The sequence below is a fragment of the Lissotriton helveticus genome, chromosome 6, assembly GCF_964261635.1.
Source record: "Lissotriton helveticus chromosome 6, aLisHel1.1, whole genome shotgun sequence".
NCBI lineage: Eukaryota > Metazoa > Chordata > Amphibia > Caudata > Salamandridae > Lissotriton > Lissotriton helveticus.
Genome location: NC_136067.1, coordinates 1,591,821,831 through 1,591,840,325, shown reverse-complemented (window position 1 = coordinate 1,591,840,325; position 18,495 = coordinate 1,591,821,831). Strand labels below are relative to the sequence as shown.

General features: G+C 44.2%; 1 protein-coding gene across 2 annotated transcripts in view; it reads right to left on the bottom strand.

The window, feature by feature from the left end:
- AKAP12 (A-kinase anchoring protein 12) overlaps positions 1–12,660 on the bottom strand; it is a 512,834-nt gene extending 500,174 nt beyond the window's left edge. The window contains exon 1 of one of the 2 annotated variants that reach the window (XM_078649388.1): positions 12,269–12,660. In XM_078649388.1, coding sequence (XP_078505514.1) covers positions 12,269–12,424 — 156 coding nt within the window. In that variant the 5' untranslated portion in view covers positions 12,425–12,660. The remainder of the gene's footprint in view (positions 1–12,268) is intronic. The other variant, XM_078649389.1, reaches the window with a different exon arrangement.
- Between the last annotated feature and the right edge of the window lie 5,835 nt (positions 12,661–18,495).

Sequence of the window (18,495 nt, the reverse complement as noted above, 5' to 3'; positions counted from 1 at the left end):
TGTATGGGTTGAATATAGAGTACTTAGGTAAAGAGTCAGAGTTGTAATCAAATAGATAATAATCAGTGTGAGACCTTACAAACGAGGGTCACTCGTGAGCTACTAGCTGAATATAACACGATGGGGATTGGAGAACACAGTGTGAGCTTCCCCCTGCAGTATTCTGTGGAATGATCAGCAGTGCTGTATTCTTGATGTAAATATTCCAGGGCCCAGCAATGAGAGACTGTATAAGCAGTACGCTGTCAGTTCTCACAAGTATCCCATTTACACCTCATGGACTCCTGCAGTGTCCCATCCACACCATACAACCCCTGCAGTTTGAATTTTGTCCAGCAGTCTCCTATTAGAAATGCTGGACCCTAGACGTGAGCTTCCTCCAGCAGTAGCTCTCACTACTACAGGAGCACACGAGAGTGCGCTTCCTCCAGCAGCTTCCCATCAGTAACACTGGGCCTCAGGAGTGTGGGCTTTCTTCAGTACTAACAAGTCAGTAACACAGGACCATAGCAGGGTGAGCTTTCTCCAGCAGTGTCGTATGGGGTAGCAGCAGTGTGGGCTTTATTTAACAGTACTCCTTTGATACTTTAACACCCCAGGAGTTGGAGCACTAATCTTTACATACTCTAATACTCTAAGGACACCTGTGATGTGAGCTTCCTTCAGCACTCACCTCTTAGGAAAGCATAATCCCATAAGTGTGAGCCTACGTCAGCTGTATTTCTGCAGCATGCTAAGGGCTCCAGAAGATTGAACTTCTCCTAGCAGCATCCTGTCAGTACTCTATGTCTACAGCACTGTTAGCTTTCTCCAGGAATGTGCGGTGAAGGTAGTAGGTATTTAGGAATGTGGTTTCCCTTTCAGCAGTTTTAGGTGACCCAATTCTCCTCAACACAGGTGAGTTCCCCTAATTGGGTTAACAGTTCCTGGAAGTCATTTGTTTTGCAACATCTTCCAAGAGTGCACATCCCTTTCTTTCCTCGTGACACGTGTTTTGGTTACTTATTTATGTTTCCAAGTGCACCCCAGCCAGATGGGAACAGAGCACTTCACAAACATCAAAAGCGGAAATACAGTCCACAGAGAGTAAGGAGGCTGAACAAGGCTTAAGGCACAAAGCACATGCCATTGAGGAATGTCAGTGCTAAAGAAATAGTTAAACCACATAAAAGCAAAATGTTGTTACTTTGTAAGTGGGGCGTGTCTCACTTTTTTACCACTTTTAAAATGTGACGATTTTTCTTTTGCCTCGACATAAAACTCACCAATGCACATCAGTGTGAAACATACTGTAGTTCTATCACTGTTGCATCAAAACAAAAATCACTATGTGATGAACTTTCAGAACAAATTTAGTAGGTTGAACTATTGGGAGGAGTAAGACCTTAACAGCAGCTCTAAAATGTTGAAGTGTTCTAGTAAAATATAAAAACTATTTATAAAATGCTGACTCGATTATAAATTGTTTAAAATTGTCTTTGCATATTGCAAAACAGGTTAACAAAATATGGCCTTTATTAATAATAATAATAAACTTTATTCGGATTATTACAATCCATAAAAGCAATACAATTTAAAAAATCTTCAAAGAGATCTAGTTATCAGTTACTTAAAATGATTGCAGAAAGGAATTTCATTAGTATATACAGTACAAATATATTTTCTTAAAGGTTTTTCCTATGTCTGTATATACATTTCAAGAAATTAAGGACATGGTAACATGTGGCTTCGGTATCCAAAAGCTGCAGGCTCAACATGGCCACTCTGCATTGTCTGAGACCCCACGATTTTAAGAGGGTCAGTAGCCAGAGTTTGCGGTGTTCCTGATAAAATTTACAGAACAGAACTGTATGAAGCGTGGATTGACCTGATATCCCATCACATGGGCATGGAGGTGAATTTGGGTCCCACACGTTTGGTGTTGGGAAAACCACCAGTTTGTGAAATAAGTTCAGTCTGAATCTTATCAGGAGGAATCGTTCAAAGGTACCAATGTCAAGATTTAAATAGGGCTGCATTGAAAGAGTAGATTGAACCAACATGGCGTGTTGCGCCGACTGTTTCCCAGCCTGAACCTGAAGTCTTAGTTTGATCAAATGGTCCAACGCTCGCTGTTTTAAATTCTCCTTTGCGAGTTCTCCAATTTTTTCGGGATTAAAATAATATTTTTCCATTCCAAGATCTCGAAGAAAGGTCCGAATGTAGGCCAGCCATTTAATTCTCAAAACATAATCCAGGGACATTGCGTCCGCCACTATCATTTTTGTGAGGGCATTTTTATCCGATGTCCAGATACGTCGCCAAAGTAAAATTGGTTGTAACTTGGCAAGGTCTTCAATATATGGTGCCCCTAGTTCCAAGTGGCAGGCGTAAGTGGAGGAAGTTTTGGGGGCAGATAGGATAAATCTGAAGAATTTGTTTTCTGCAGTTTGCAGAGAGGTGACGTCCATGTGTCCCCATAAACCTGCTCCATATAAAGCTGTGGATTGGCATTTGGCTTTATATATAGTTATCAGTTCTCTAGGTGGACGTTTTCCTAATTTTTGAGAGAACGATACCAAAGCGGCTAGTGCTCTTTTAAAGCAATGGCTTCTGGCTTCTATTGCTGGTTTCCAGGAGAGTTTATTGTCTATCATGACCCCCAGATAAGAGTATTCTTTGGTTGAGTCAATTTTTTGACTATCAAGGTAAATAGAGTTTTGCTGTTTTTTCCCAACCCCAGCATTCATTACAAAAGTTTTTTTCACATTTATGTGGAGGTCAAGAGTTCTCATAAACTGGGAATAGCTATTAAGGGACCTTTGGAGTTCACGGGGAGTTTGTGCAAGAAGGACGGCGTCATCCGCATACAGCAGGGCGGGGATCGGGCGATGTTTTGCCAAGGGGAGATCACGGGCACCCTTTAGTAGCTCAACCTCCAAGTTGTTGGTATAGAGGGAGAAAAGGAAGGGTGCCAGGACACAACCTTGTCTGACCCCGCGCTCTACTGCGAAGGACTCCGTCAGTTCTCCCTTTATTCCATAACGAACTCTTGCAGATGGATTGGAATAGAGTTCCCTTAGAAAATTCAGGAGTGGGGGATCAACCCCCACCTGTGCCAGGAGGGACCACAATTTTGTATGGGCGACGCAGTCGAACGCCGCCGACAAATCTACGTAGGTCATATAAAGTTTTGCTTTCTTTGCATGCACATATTTTCCAAAAATTAATGATAAATTTAGAGCTTGTTCCACGGTACCTAATCCTTTTCTAAATCCGAATTGAAGGTCGGATAAGATACCTCTTTCTTCTGCCCAGTCCTGAAGTCTTTCTAAAATCACTCTTCCTGCTATTTTTCCCAATGAGTCCAACAAGGAGATTGGGCGATAGCAGGCGGGGTCCATGCGATTGCCTTTTTTAAAAATCGGCACCATAATGGACCTAGTCCAAGACTCCAAGATTCCTATTTTTGCTGTAGCGGTACAGACTCTTGTTAAAATTGGTGCCCAGAGATCTGTTTGATGTTTGAAAAGATCTGCCGGGACACCGTCCGGCCCTGGAGCTTTCCCTTTTTTGGTGGAGTTCAGTGCCACGAGAATTTCGGGAATATCAAAGCTTATATCTATTGGGTATGGTGAGAGTATTTTTTCCTCTTCTTCCAGGTCTTGATCGTGGGTTGGTTTTCGGAAGATGCTGGTGAAATGTGACACCCAAGTTACAGCGTCTATGGCAGCTTCGATTTTTGGGCATATGTCGTCTGCCAAAAAAGGAGTTCTTATAATTTTCCAGAAAGCTTTAGAGTTTTTTTCCTGGGCACTGGTGTGAAGTTCATTCCACAGCTCTCGCTTCAGTTCCTCTTTCCTCCTTTTTCTTATTTTTAGATATTCACTTCTAAGAGTGGCTATTGTTCTGGGATCCCTTTCTTTTTTATTTAGGGCTAGCTTTAGATTTGTATGAGCCTTGGTGCACTCTTGATTGAACCAGCCATTAGGCTTGGATGAGCTAGGTTTTTGTTTTCTTGTTAGTAGCACCTTAATTTTTCCCATGATTTGGGCGAAGTTGGTTAAAAGATCCGTATCATTGGTGGCTGTATCCAAACAAATTTCAATTTGGGGATGGACTAATCTTATTAGCTCTTTAGTAAGTTCCTCTGGATTTGTCCTCTCCCATTTTATAGAGTACCCATTTACTTTATCCATGTTAATATCTTCCTGAGTCAGTGCGTTAGCTATTATTTCTGATGAACATTTCTGGTGAATTAATGAGACTTCCAGAGTTAGAATTGCGTGGTCGCTTTGGGAATTTGGTATTACTTCAAAGTTCTTTACTCTTAGTTGTAAGGATGCTGATATAATTATAAAGTCTACCGTAGTTTGGTAGCCTCTTCCAATATAGGTGGGTGCAAGTGAGTTTTCCCCATAGTCCGAGGTGTTTGCTATCTGGAGATCCAGATCGGATAGGAGATCATTCATTTGCCTTCCCATTTTATTGTGGGAAAAGTGAGTAAGTAAGAGGCCTTCTTCCGTCACCATGCCGGGACATTTTCTTTTTGGTTTGGTACAGGCATGTAGGTTGAAATCGCCTGCCCATAATATGTTTACCGGGCCTCCTTCTCCTTGTTTCATTCTTAAATTAATTAATTTCTCGTGAAGGTGGGCCAAGACTTTCTCGAAGTCCAATTCATCCAGATTGTTGTAAAAATTGATAATGATCATCGACTCTCTTTTCTGGAAGTAAAGACCAAGGATCTGCAAATTTTGTGCCAATTCGATGACCTTTATTTTAACGTTTTGGATAGTGTTGGCTATAAAAATACAGAGACCTCCCTTTGGTCTACCTGTATGTCCCGACTGCGCAAGGGACGAGTACGTTTTAAATCCTTGCAGGTGGTATTCTTGTAGGGACCATGTCTCCTGTAAGCATAGTACTTGGTGATTAAGCGTGTGGTGCAGGATTGACCCATCCTCTATTTTTGTCTTTAATCCCGCAATGTTCCACGAGATCAAGCTCAGGATTATTACGCTATCCCTTGAACTTTTTGTACTTTTTAATTCATTTCGGATCTCGGGAGCTGGTAGGGTCTCTGAGTCTGGGGAGACTGACGGGCTTTCTATTTGAGGTTGGGAGTCTTCCTGAGGTTGTGACTGTGGTAGTCAATCAACACATTCCAGGGGGCTGTATCTGTTTACTAATTGGGGGCCATTCCAGCTATCCCAACGTGTGGAATCGTTGCACTTTATCCGGTGGTCCTGGCCACTCCATTCGTCCCTATTTCTGCCATGATGATTTGGGCCTAGTGGGTTGAATGGGGGAAGCCTTCCTTGCCGCGGCTGTTGCCAAGGATGGGTACTAAAATGCATTGGTTGCTGAGGTTGGTGAGGTTGCCACCCTTGTTGGGTGGTGTGATGTGGATATTGTGGTAGGTTGATGGGGTGTTGGGTTGCATGGTGTGCGAATTGGGAAAATAAGGCCGATGGTTGCCACTGTAAAACTGAATGTTGTAAGTTTTGTGGGAAATTAGGCCTATCTAAGTAGTGTTGGGGATGATATATGTTATTTTCGGGGGGATTGGCAGGGCCGGGGTTTGATGGATATGCATAAAAGGGAAAATTCTGCCTTGAAGGTGAGGATAAAAAGTAAGACAAGGGGAGGGGATTTATTTTTGTGGCAGGACCTCTGTTGGGCGAATTACAGATATAATTTGACGCCCCAATCTCCCTGAATTTGATACTGATGACGTCCCCCGCTATTGCCTTCGGGGTTCTACCAACCCAGTCTCCTCTACGTACAGAGAAGATGTCACCCCTAATATGTGCGGGTAATGGTCTGTGGAGTTGGAGCCATTGGGCACATTTGTTCCTCAACTCTGCAAAAGTTTCTCTCGTACCCTCCTTCAGTGGGGGCACCGCTGTTAGCACCACCACGAGGGGAGAGGCTTCCGGGGGTAAGTTAATTATTTTGGGCCGCGGTTGCTTTGTCTTCAGATCTGATGGTTTTTCCTGAGAGGGGGTCTCTGGTGGGATAGTGAGATTCCCTTTTGTTTGTCTATTATTTGTTTTTGAATGACCTACTAAACCTGTTTGTGTGGCAGAAGGAAGAGCTACCACCTCCGGAGTGTTTTGGGAGACTTCCAAGTTGCTCCCTTTTTTTGCTAAAGGAAGTGTTTCTGCCGCTTTTTTAATTTGTGAAATATTAGGATTGACTGTTTTACCTGTTATTTGTTTAGTGCTGGGTGATTTTTGAGGAGTTTCCTTAGCTCCCTGTGTTGGGGCAGGACCATTCCTACTTAATTTACAACTGCATTTAGTGTTAATTAATGACGTAAGTCTGTCCAGCTTTGATATGAGTGGTTTGATCTGTGCTGTAATTTTGGCTTCAAGGTCAGATTTTAGATCCATAACCATGTTTTCCACCCAACAGGGTATACCTGCCGAGGGACTTGGGGTAGGTGTGATCAAATTATGGTTCTTTATTTTTGATTTTCCCTTGATGATTGGCATTTCCTTTGTGAAAGTAGTGATGATTTCCTTTGTTTTTGTTGGTTCTGCATGCGTTTCTGGCTCAGGTGGTAAAGAATTACAAATGGGACTTTGAACTAATTTCTCATCCGGTGATTGGCAAGCTTCTAGATCAGGAGTTGCGTCGAGATCAACATATGATTGATCGGAGTCCGATTGGGTTACGGATAAGTCTACTGAGTTTGGAACAGTCACCATAGGAACGATGGTTAATGGCAGAGGTAAGGAGCAATTATTATTATTTGCCCCCTGATGGACAGGAGAATTTGCGGTAGCAATTGAGCCGAGCGAAGATCGTTTTGCCTGTATGAGGTCTAAAGAGACTCTTTTCTCCAGTAAGATGATGCTTTTGTCAATGGTGTCATTTACCCTGGATATAAACAGGTCTATAGGGCCGGTCACTTGCGTCACCAGTGTTGCTTTCTTGGACGCGCTTCTTGTTTTGGGACGCATCCTGATCCCCAATAATGTGCGTTAAATAATTCAAAGGGGCCCAGGGGGGTTGTCGTGGGGTGCAGGGTGACAGGGCCTGGGCCGTCCTCTGCCGTCCTCGAACGGCCTCAAACGGCCCTGTCTTTGCCCTGTCTTCGCCCGAGCTGCGTCCCGCGCTGCGGGAGGGAAGTGTTGTTTTGTAGGAGGTGCAAAGGGCGGGGGGCGGGCCAGCAGGGAGAGCGGACCGGAAGCTCTTCCTTGGTCTTGCAGGGACTTCTGGGAAATGAAGTCCCCGCACGCTCGCAGCCCCGCTGGTCCCTCGCGCCCCTTACCGCCTTGGAGTCTTGCTGCCGGTATCCTCGCCTCAATCCTACAAGATGGTGCCTCTACCAGTACCCACCGGCGAGAGGTGGGCTCGGGAGGCTGGGAGACTGATGCGCTGCTTGGCTGGTGCGTGAAACTGATGCCTTCCGCTTGGCTGCAAAGTAGGTAAATGTCCCACGAGGTGGAGGGAGAGGGACGCTTTTAGCTGGCTTAGATGGGCGGGGGGCGGGCCAGCAGGGAGAGCGGACCGGAAGCTCTTCCTTGGTCTTGCAGGGACTTCTGGGAAATGAAGTCCCCGCACGCTCGCAGCCCCGCTGGTCCCTCGCGCCCCTTACCGCCTTGGAGTCTTGCTGCCGGTATCCTCGCCTCAATCCTACAAGATGGTGCCTCTACCAGTACCCACCGGCGAGAGGTGGGCTCGGGAGGCTGGGAGACTGATGCGCTGCTTGGCTGGTGCGTGAAACTGATGCCTTCCGCTTGGCTGCAAAGTAGGTAAATGTCCCACGAGGTGGAGGGAGAGGGACGCTTTTAGCTGGCTTAGATGGGCGGGGGGCGGGCCAGCAGGGAGAGCGGACCGGAAGCTCTTCCTTGGTCTTGCAGGGACTTCTGGGAAATGAAGTCCCCGCACGCTCGCAGCCCCGCTGGTCCCTCGCGCCCCTTACCGCCTTGGAGTCTTGCTGCCGGTATCCTCGCCTCAATCCTACAAGATGGTGCCTCTACCAGTACCCACCGGCGAGAGGTGGGCTCGGGAGGCTGGGAGACTGATGCGCTGCTTGGCTGGTGCGTGAAACTGATGCCTTCCGCTTGGCTGCAAAGTAGGTAAATGGCCTTTATTATGAATATGCAATTAATTTGACTGTACTACTAAATATCAACACCAACAATATTGTGGCATACTAATATCGAGGACAGAATATCGAGGGACAAAATATTGAAAGGTGAGTGCATATAGGGAAGTATTGATTTACTATTCCTAACTCCACAGCTACGTACCTTGAAGATACATGTACAGCATAGGTACATATACCTGAAGTTACGTATAGAAAATCTAGACTTAACTGTACATATTTTATTTACAGTACTCTGGCCTCGATCTTCTGTCCCATCGATATTGTTGATATGATATTCAGCGGGCCCTTAATTCCGATGCAAGTAGTTACGGGAGTTAGACTACCCATTAAAATTATGTGTTAAGAAGAGAACACCGCGAGTGAGAGGAATTTCAACCGGAGATTTTACCTTCTGTACGCAGATAAAGTTTCTGGGTGGAATAATAGACAAGAAATGCAGGAATCAGCACACTAAATCCAATTTCTGCATGCACTGTATAATCCCTGTTTCACTACTCCAAAATTGCCAGTAACAGTAAATCAGAGGAGGGAAATTGCATGGATTATAGCAGGCAAATTGTATTGAGGGAATTCCTCCTATGGGGTTTTACTTGCGATACAAATGTGTGTTTTCTTTTCTTAGTAAAACAAATCATATAAACATGTATAAGGGCCAGCAGATTATTGCCCTTAACCAACCAGCAGCAATGTAGGTTTTGTTCTATAGGGTCAGTACCGATGTCTCCAGGTTATCCTGTCCTCTCCTACAGAATTTATCTTGTACACTTGAGAATGTGTGTCTCGTACACTTGTATAATACAGTACGGTATAAGAGGACAGCTGAACAGAATAACCATACCAAAGCCTACAAATGTTTTACTGGTGTTTTTCGCTCAGCCACTCCCCCCCCCCCTTTTTAAGGGACTGAGTTTGATTCCAGTCTGTGTGCTGAGGTACTGTGAACAGGCTGGTACTGTTCAGTCACTAGAACATGTGACTACATTACTCAGATTCTTCGTGTTAGCATGATTACTTTGCTCCTTATGACTCACAACTTGAGCAATCATCCTCAACACTTCAAAATATGACCAAATTACTATAGCTTAAAACTGTAGCTTAAAAAAGGATTAGTCCCAAGTTTGGATACAAATTCCTAAATATTGTTGAAAACATCCCTAGAAAAAAAACTTCCAGTACATTTCAGGGGAACACAAAAGCCAATCCTAAAATGCTTCAAATAATCTTGAGAGGTGCCCATCCTATGCTAAGAACTTGTTTATTGGTTGCACACCTGGATTTGGAATTGCTGTGTAGATGGTACAGAACCATGTGGTTGCTCTATGTTTCTTTCAAACTACATTTGTCACCTAAGAATACTAATTTGACCCTCTGGTAGTTTTATATAATGTACTACATTCCAAATGTAAAAATGAACTAGCGCTTCAGTGCAGAATCATTCACCGCACATCTTGGCTAGTTGGCATGTCTCCCTTGCTACTCTTTTTAGTTTTTAAACTAAGACCAACTCATAAACCCTGATCTGCCACCTGACCATCCCTAGGGAACAGGGCAGACTGAAATGCATATTGTGCCAAAGGTGCTTCACAATGTCACATCAAAAAAGCTCAATTTGTCTGTTACAAAAAGTTGTGGGCGCCAACGCCTGCAATTTTGAGACTATATACTTTTAGCTCCCAAACGTTATATTTTACGGTTTCTTTCTAAATGAAATCCAAATTGTTGAAGAGATGATAAGAGGTGTGCTTGGCAATTCCTAAAGCCTTGCTGACTGGGGGTGTCACATATAGGCAAGTGAGCACAGCACAAGTGATTCCCCCAAACCAACCACTCTCCCATGCGGGGAATCAGATTGTAAAAGGAATTTTACATATTCAGACCCTCCCCACGAGGACCACTGCAAGTCGGTTGATGTGCTAAGATAGCAAACTCAGCTGCAAGAGACCAGCCAAAGCACCCAGGCACTGTTGTAGGTGATAATTCCTAAACTGTAATACTCAAGGCAATAATACCAGGATCTGAAAATTGAAAATCTACCTGTCATATGTACAAAATTAGAGTAGACATCAAAGTTATAATACTATATCTTTGGACCAATCTACTTGGTTTAGCCAACCCACCTCCATCGAGGTCGGCCTCATATCACGCCTCAGTAACGATCTAACACTACTATTTACTGCTATTGGTGCTTTACACTTGTTGGTGCTATTTCTGTTAAATCTTTCACAATTCCTATCTCTGGTTCCTCTTATTGGGTTTTTGTCATGTTGGTGGCATTTTGGTAATTGAATGTAACTATTTTTATAAAGTGGGATTGTCATTGTGTTGTGTTTTCAAATGTTTAACAGTTTTAGTACTCCTAAATGCTTTACACATTTTCGTTGAGTTACGCATGTCTGTTCTATACCATAGCTACAAACTGTTGAGCTTAGGTTTAAATTACTGAAACCTTTAACCAGTCCTTACAGGATAGTGACTTTAATGGACAACAATCCACCTCAACTAATAAACCACTGTCTAACAGCTGTCCTCTACTGTAGTTTTCCATGTCCCGTTCAGCCACTTCTGCCATAGCTGTCAATATATATCACACTCAAGAGCTAACTCAGACAAGGGTCTGAGAGAGTTCTAGCGAGTCTGAAAGAATGAAAGTGGCCTCCCTTTCCCCTAGGGCGTAATACCTGAAGGAATAGATGGACTGCCTCTTCCCTTCAACCAGTGTCTTAGAACATTGAGGTGCAATTAATCTTTACTCCCCCACATGCTCAGACATACTTATTAACTCATTCGCCTTTGTTATGCATCACCTCACTTTTTACTTCTAGTGACCTGCTTAACAAACGTCTCAATAAACTGTAATGGGGTCATTCGCTTTTCACACCTATTTCACCCTCAAAAATATGTTCATTCACCTTAACAGGATCCCTTTCCTAAACGTCTAACTAACCCCAGAGTAAATAGGTTGTCAGGTATGATCTGCCGAACTGGAGAGGTGGGGTTCAACCAAGTATAGGTCTGAAAAAAGTCTGCCCCTAGCCCTCAGCGTCATGGTTAATAGGAGAGGGGTTTTCTTCCTTCAGCATCAGACACATTTCTGAAGGGTGAGGGGCTCGTGCTCAGATGAAAGGAGAACCTACTCTCTAAATTCACCACCCAGGCATAGGGTCGGAATGGGTAAATGTTCCTTCGCCCTCATGGGCAGGTATGAAGTACTACATATACAGTAAAGTTCAACGGACCCTGGCCCGATCTGATATCAGCATTACATGAATGCCTTTTATGAAAGTCTCACGTTCCCCGCCCCAAAATATATTTTTGAACCTACTTTTTGCTTCTGCATACGTATGACGACATTTGCCAATTAATTAAATGTGGGTGTGAGGCATATTTAACGTGAGGTAAAGTATGTAACACAAGTAGTGAAAAGGGCAGAACCTAAAACCCCCTACATAAGGAGGGCTGATGAGTAATGTGACTTAATTTTGGCTATCGCCTGAAACGGCCTCTGCTTCAATAAAGTCAGGGGTTCGGGGAACACATTCTCCATATATTTTTTTTATTTTTATCTCCAATGTATTATGTATGTCTATGTATGGAAGGGCTGAGCTGTGTTGATACGGGAGGTACCTTCGCAGTAAACCGCCAGGGCCTGTAGTTAACAATAGCATTGACTAATGCAAGGGCAGGGCCAGCACCGCTGCAGGGCCGAGGCGTGGCCTCCACACGTGCACCTGCTGCGGGAGGCCAGCATGCGGCAAGGACGGTCCGGGCTTATCTGCAGACCCCCAGCGGTCCCGCACGCCCCTCGGCCCGCACGGGCGTGTGCACCAGCCCTCCTCAGCTTCAAACGTCTGATGCGGCAAGGTCGTGCTCGTCCCCGGGCGGCGCGCGGGGCGCAGCCAAGGACGGGCTGACAGAGTCCCGGGAAGTACTGCGGCACGAGCGGCCCCTGCCGCCGCCCCCTCCCTCCGCAGCATCCTCCCCGGCCGCGCCTCAGCCCCGCCCGGGCGGGCGCACCGCGCTTTGTGGAAAGTTTCCCCAGGGAGGGGGCGTGATGCAGCCCGCGGTATACCGCACCCGGCCGGGCCCCAATGCACCTGCACTCCCTCAAGTTGCCCACAAATAAAGCACCGCCTGCAGGGGGCTCGCGGGCCAGGGCTAGTTTACCTTGGTGTCACCGGCTCCGTGGTCCTCGTCTTCCAGCAGCACCAGCAGTTCCGGCGGGGTTCCGGGGTCCGCCACCTCAGCCCCGGCGGTGGCGGCCGCCTCCGAGCCCTCCTCTCCGGCGCCCGCGGTCTGCGCCGCCGAGCTCCCGGCCCCCATGCTGCGGTGTCCGGTCCGGTGCGGATGCGGAGTGAGACAAGTGCGCAGTGGCGGTCCGCCGGGCAGTGGGACGCTCAGGTGATGCAGGGCAGATGGAGAGTGACCTGTCCCGCGACGCTCGCTGTGTCCCCCAAGTATCCCGCCAGGAAGCGCTAGAAGCACCCGATCCGCACAGCAGCAGATATGTCCTCCCCAGAGGAGCGCAGGCTGCGAGTGACGCTCTCCAGAGCCCGGCCGCACGCGCTCTATGCTCGGCCCTGCTCCTGTGTGTCGTGTTTTCTTTTTTTTTTTTTTGAGACAGACCGATCGCCAGCCTCCTGCTCCATCACATGAGCCCAGCCTTGGGTCACGCCTTGCAGCATCAAATCCAGGCTGATGAGCAGTTTGCAATGGGGAATTTGTTCAATTCCCAGTGCTTTTTGTCCTTATTCCGAGTACAGGACAGACCTATGCCTGTTCATCCTTACAGGCTGCACCCTGACCCTTAACTTCGTCAGTTTACAGTGAAGTCCTTTTCATGGATAGGGGATGATCTCAACTTGTGCTAGATTGTTATTTGATTCAGTCCCTTAATTGCCGCTATTTTATATTTACAAATACAAATATGCCGACAATTTGCTATATTTTGCTTGCTTTCACAATTCCATGTGCTAGTTGGTTATGAGGAAGTTTACACCCCATGTTTCATTTACTTGCAAATTTTACAACGCAATAATATCAAAATAGTTTTTTCATGGAGATGTCTCCTTCATTATTGCCAACCATAAAAAAATTCTTGAATAAGCCTGGGTCAGCCGTCTTTAATTTTGCACAGCGCAATACAAATCTGCATTCAGTTTTAGACTTAGTTATTGATTTGTGAGATTATGGAGCTGTGCAGTCAGGGAGGGAAAAGAGGTGACTATAACAGATACACTGAGCTTGATTCAGCCACATATTAAGTTTGTTTCTAAATCCAATCGTCCCAAATGCCAAACCTGGCATTAGTTTGCTTTCACTTACCTTAACAGGGCTTAGGTATCTGGGCCTTTCATGCTCTTTGTAATCTTTGAAATGCAAAGTGTAAGGCTTGGGCAAAATATTTTAAGACTTTTCATTTACCTGTGTAATCTACCTCTTTTGTCGATCCACACTCCTAGGCATTTATATGTTGGTACTCTCGCCACACACTTATTTTTCAAATGTCAGGAGCACTTTTATTTAATTTGCGGCCAGATATTATTATCTTCGTTTTGGCTATGTTGATTTGTATTCTGTTCCTATCTCAGCTATGAGCTAGGTCACCCAAAGATCTCTGCAACCCAATGGCCATATGAACAAATATAAGAGTATCATCTGCATACTGTAGAGCTTGAATTTGAACTCCGGCCTATATGAGAGGAAAGGCTCATGCCTCATCAATTGTTTGCTTCATATCTGCTGCGTATACATGAAAGAGGGGAGGGGCTAGGATGCAACCTTGCTTTAATCCTTTGTTGGTGAATATTTTCTCAGACGTGGTCCATTTTGTTGTACCCTTAAGTTTTTAACCCAAGTGCCTGAGTACAAATGTATTACGGCATTTAGCAAGGGGTAGTATCCCATTTGGCCCATAAATTGCCTCAAACTGCATCATCGAATGCAGTGGAAAAAACATCTAATGCTTTCTCTATGTTTGCCTCTAATCATTTTTTGTGACATTGTCAATGCATGGTGTGTTGATAGCAGGGAAACTAACTGTCCTGATTTTCAAGGGGCATTCACATCCAACTGACCTAATTTTCAAGGTGCAGTCCATTAATTTGTGCTAAGGGTGTAAAATGTCCCTCAATATTATGACAGGAGGTTTGGATTCTATTTGAGATGCTTAGGCCGATTATGACAAACCTGCTTTAATTTAAATCTCTAGCAACACAGTTAAGAATACAGTAACATAAACATTAGGAGAAAAAAATGTAGAGGCTTGGAAAGCACAAAAGGTTCCCTGCCCTTGTCAGCATACTACTTTGCAGAAGACCTCACAGTCCTCATTATGAATAACTTTGAAAGCACTTCCTCCTCTTTGACTGGCACTATATATTACAATATCTGGCAGTCCCTAATGAATGAATAAAGCAAATGATCCACAACATTTCTCATGAGGTTCCTGTGAGTCCAGGAAAAAATTGTATCCAGGAGCAGAATCTTAGCATTTTCCAAGAAATTTCCAACATCGACTTATTGAACTGAAGGAAAGATAAAATGTCAACGGAAGGGTGGGGAGGGGTAATCATTACCATCGTATTTTAATAGAATCTAAACTTCCTGTCACATTAGAGGTGGAGATTTTAGATTCTATTACAAGACCAGTGACTTGATTGTTACATGTCTAAAAGTTTTTTCACTCTACAGCGGGATAAATGAGCAATAGGCCTAAAATAAAATGTTTTAAAAGTTAATTCCTGATACCAGTCTGGCATTTTCATGATGTATTCCAGGCGTCTAGAGGGCATGTAAATGTAAATGTAATTTGTACTTGTAAAGCGCACTAATACCCATGGGTGTTCTGGTGCTGTAACGCATACCGCTGTGGAACCCTTCCTGGCTTTTCCCTGTGAAATGTCCACTCCTGGGCACCCCCAAGGTGAAGCCAGGCATCCCAGCACTGTTGGGGTCGTTGTGGAGATTAAGCAATCTTACCACACACATAATAGATTCCTCTCAAAATTGTCTCTTCAATCAGAAAATCACCATGTATAATGTAACTTCTTTTTTGGAAAAGGGGGGTGGTGATGGACAGAGTTTCTGAATGATGCAGAATACTCTTCCCAAGTCAAGAGATCATGGTTTTAATCCATCACCGTTTTTTAGCTCAATGCACCATCCCAGCTCAGAACCTGGCTTTATGCAAATTAGTCTGTTCCTGTCCCAGTGCATGATGGGAACAGGGCAAACCAAACTACCAAGCCAATTCTTATACTGGGAAGGAAACAAGCTTCCGGGGACCGGTTTCTGGCATCACAGCCTTCTTCGGCCCGGCTTGCTTGAATCCTGATGGTGCAATGAGCAAGGGACTCACGTCTGAGCATACCCTCCCACACATAGTGTGGATAAAACCGATTTTGGAAAAGGGGGGTGGTGATGGACAGAGTTTCTGAATGATGCAGAATACTCTTCCCAAGTCAAGAGATCATGGTTTTAATCCATCACCGTTTTTTAGCTCAATGCACCACCCCAGCTCAGAACCTGGCTTTATGCAAATTAGTCTGTTCCTGTCCCAGTGCATGATGGGAACAGGGCAAACCAAACTACCAAGCCAATTCTTATACTGGGAAGGAAACAAGCTTCCGGGGACCGGTTTCTGGCATCACAGCCTTCTTCGGCCCGGCTTGCTTGAATCCTGATGGTGCAATGAGCAAGGGACTCACATCTGAGCATACCCTCCCACACATAGTGTGGATAAAATCGATTTTGGAAAAGGGGGGTGGTGATGGACAGAGTTTCTGAATGATGCAGAATACTCTTCCCAAGTCAAGAGATCATGGTTTTAATCCATCACGCTTTTTTTAGCTCAATGCACCACCCCAGCTCAGAACCTGGCTTTATGCAAATTAGTCTGTTCCTGTCCCAGTGCATGACGGGAACAGGGCAAACCAAACTACCAAGCCAATTCTTATACTGGGAAGGAAACAAGCTTCCGGGGACCGGTTTCTGGCATCACAGCCTTCTTCGGCCCGGCTTGCTTGAATCCTGATGGTGCAATGAGCAAGGGACTCACGTCTGAGCATATCCTCCCACACATAGTGTGGATAAAACCGATTTTGGAAAAGGGGGGTGGTGATGGACACTCCTGGGCACCCCCAAGGTGAAGCCAGGCATCCCAGCACTGTTGGGGTCGTTGTGGAGATTAAGCAAGCTATTGCCCAGAGTTGCAGAGTGGGATCCATGATTGGAATAGGCACCGAGTCAAGAATTATCAGGTCCGAGGAAATTGAGCCCAAGACCCACCGAGGTGGGAATTGAACCCTGGTCCCGGGCCAGACCTCTGCATCAGAGTCTGCCACTCTAACCATTGAGCCATACTTCTCCACATCAAAGCTTAAGGTGCTATAGTACCACTAGAGGAATGCACCATAAAAATGGAAGTATCTATTCCTACCTCAGCCATTATCATTCTCACCAATCTAGCTAAAGTAGATGAGATAATGGGGAGAAAAGGTTTCCTAACAGAATTTAACAACAGTGAAGCTGAAGAAAGGCAGAAAGAAGCAGTCTAGGTCTCATATATTCTTATATATTGAAGCACACATAAAGTTTCACAGTCGCTGAAAAGAAGGGTAAAAAAAAAATGTGGACTTAGGGTGCAAAACATTGTACCCCAAACTGAAGACACCACAAAATCTACCTTAGCTCTCTCATAGTTTACTCGATCAGAGATGATGTTGAACCTCAATTTAAACAGGCAGTGGGTCCCTGTGTCAAGGTACATCCCAAAACATCAAAATCGATCAAAATACAGCTCATTAAAATGATTGAATTGAATGAGCCAAATCAATAACTGAGTTCTACATCAATGACAAATTAAAAGGTTTTTCTTGCAAAATTTAAAAAGAAGTGTTACAGAGTTAATGCCACAAAGGCTCTCAGTTTCGGAGCTATACAGAGTACACAAATATAAGAAATTTCTTTAAGTCCCAATGGACAGCAGAATCAGAAAAGAAACGGGCAGCATCCCTAGTAGAAAAGGAAAGCCTGCCCAAAGTATCTGGCTCACCCCTAAAATCAAGTACTTTTTATAAAACGCTCTTGCATATTTAATCAGCAATTTTGCAGATTCACCGTGGTGTGAGCAAAGAATTACCGCAACACCTAAACACGTTCCTATTTTCTTGAAAAAGTTTTCAGCACTCTTCATGCTAATGTCATCCAGAGATGTTCGAATAGACATGAAACATTGACAATAACACTTTCTTCAAATAGATAGATCCATCAAAGAATGTAAGATGTAGTTACATGTTTCAGTTTTACATTTGAACTGTGGAAGGTTCATAGTGAGCAGAGTAATAACAACAATAAAAATAAACTATTAAGACTTCGGCTTGACTTTGTGCTGTAGAGCCTGTGCGGAGAGGATGTGCACGGGGAGGGAAAAGCATGAGTGAATGACGTAGATGATGTCCATCTTGTTCAAGATGGCGTTTTTCACAGAAATGTGGCCCAACTAAAGCATATAAACAAATACACTTCTACACATAGAAAAAACTTGTTTCAAAAGCAATCATATTAAGTAAGTCTGTATATGTGAAATCATGTGTAAATGCATATTGCACATTGTTAATTATGCACAAAATATAAACCTAATACTTCGACAAATCTCCCCCATATGATTATTTTATAATCACCAAAACAACGAATAAAGATTTGTTTATCAAAACTGCAACATATTTTGCCTAACTTTCTGCTTCTTTCTGGGACTTTCAATCATCTTTAGCTGATTGTAGACACGATATTTGATATTTTCCATCACAAATCCTTCCTCCCATTTCCTTTTTAATGATTTATCATTAACCTCGCACCCACAATTTTTAAACAGATACACATAACATGTTATCAAAAGAAACAGGACAATTGCACAAATCATTGCAATTATTACAAGAGTTAGGTTTAAACACTAAGTTCTTCCACCAAAATTATCAATGAATTCACCAACCTTGCTAAAACACTTCCCCATCTCACTAACACAGGAGCCTGAATTCTCCCATACGCCATGCTCTTCTAAAGCTTGAAGTTCATTAGAGATATATAGCTAATACTACCTGTCCAAATCCATGTTTCACTTTCTTCAAACCAACTGCTTCATCCACTCCACTAAAATAATAGAATCTAGGAAACACCAAAGCAAGATAACATGATCCAACCCAACTACGTATGGTAAGAAATCTTACCACACACATAATAGATTCCTCTCAAAATCGTCTCTTCAATCAGAAAATCACCATGTATAATGTAACTTCTTTCACACTCCCTTTCTCCCACATATTCAACCTTCTCCTTTTTAAAGGTTCCATGAACATCCCACGGATCTCTCCCTTTCTCTCATATTCCATTCTCAT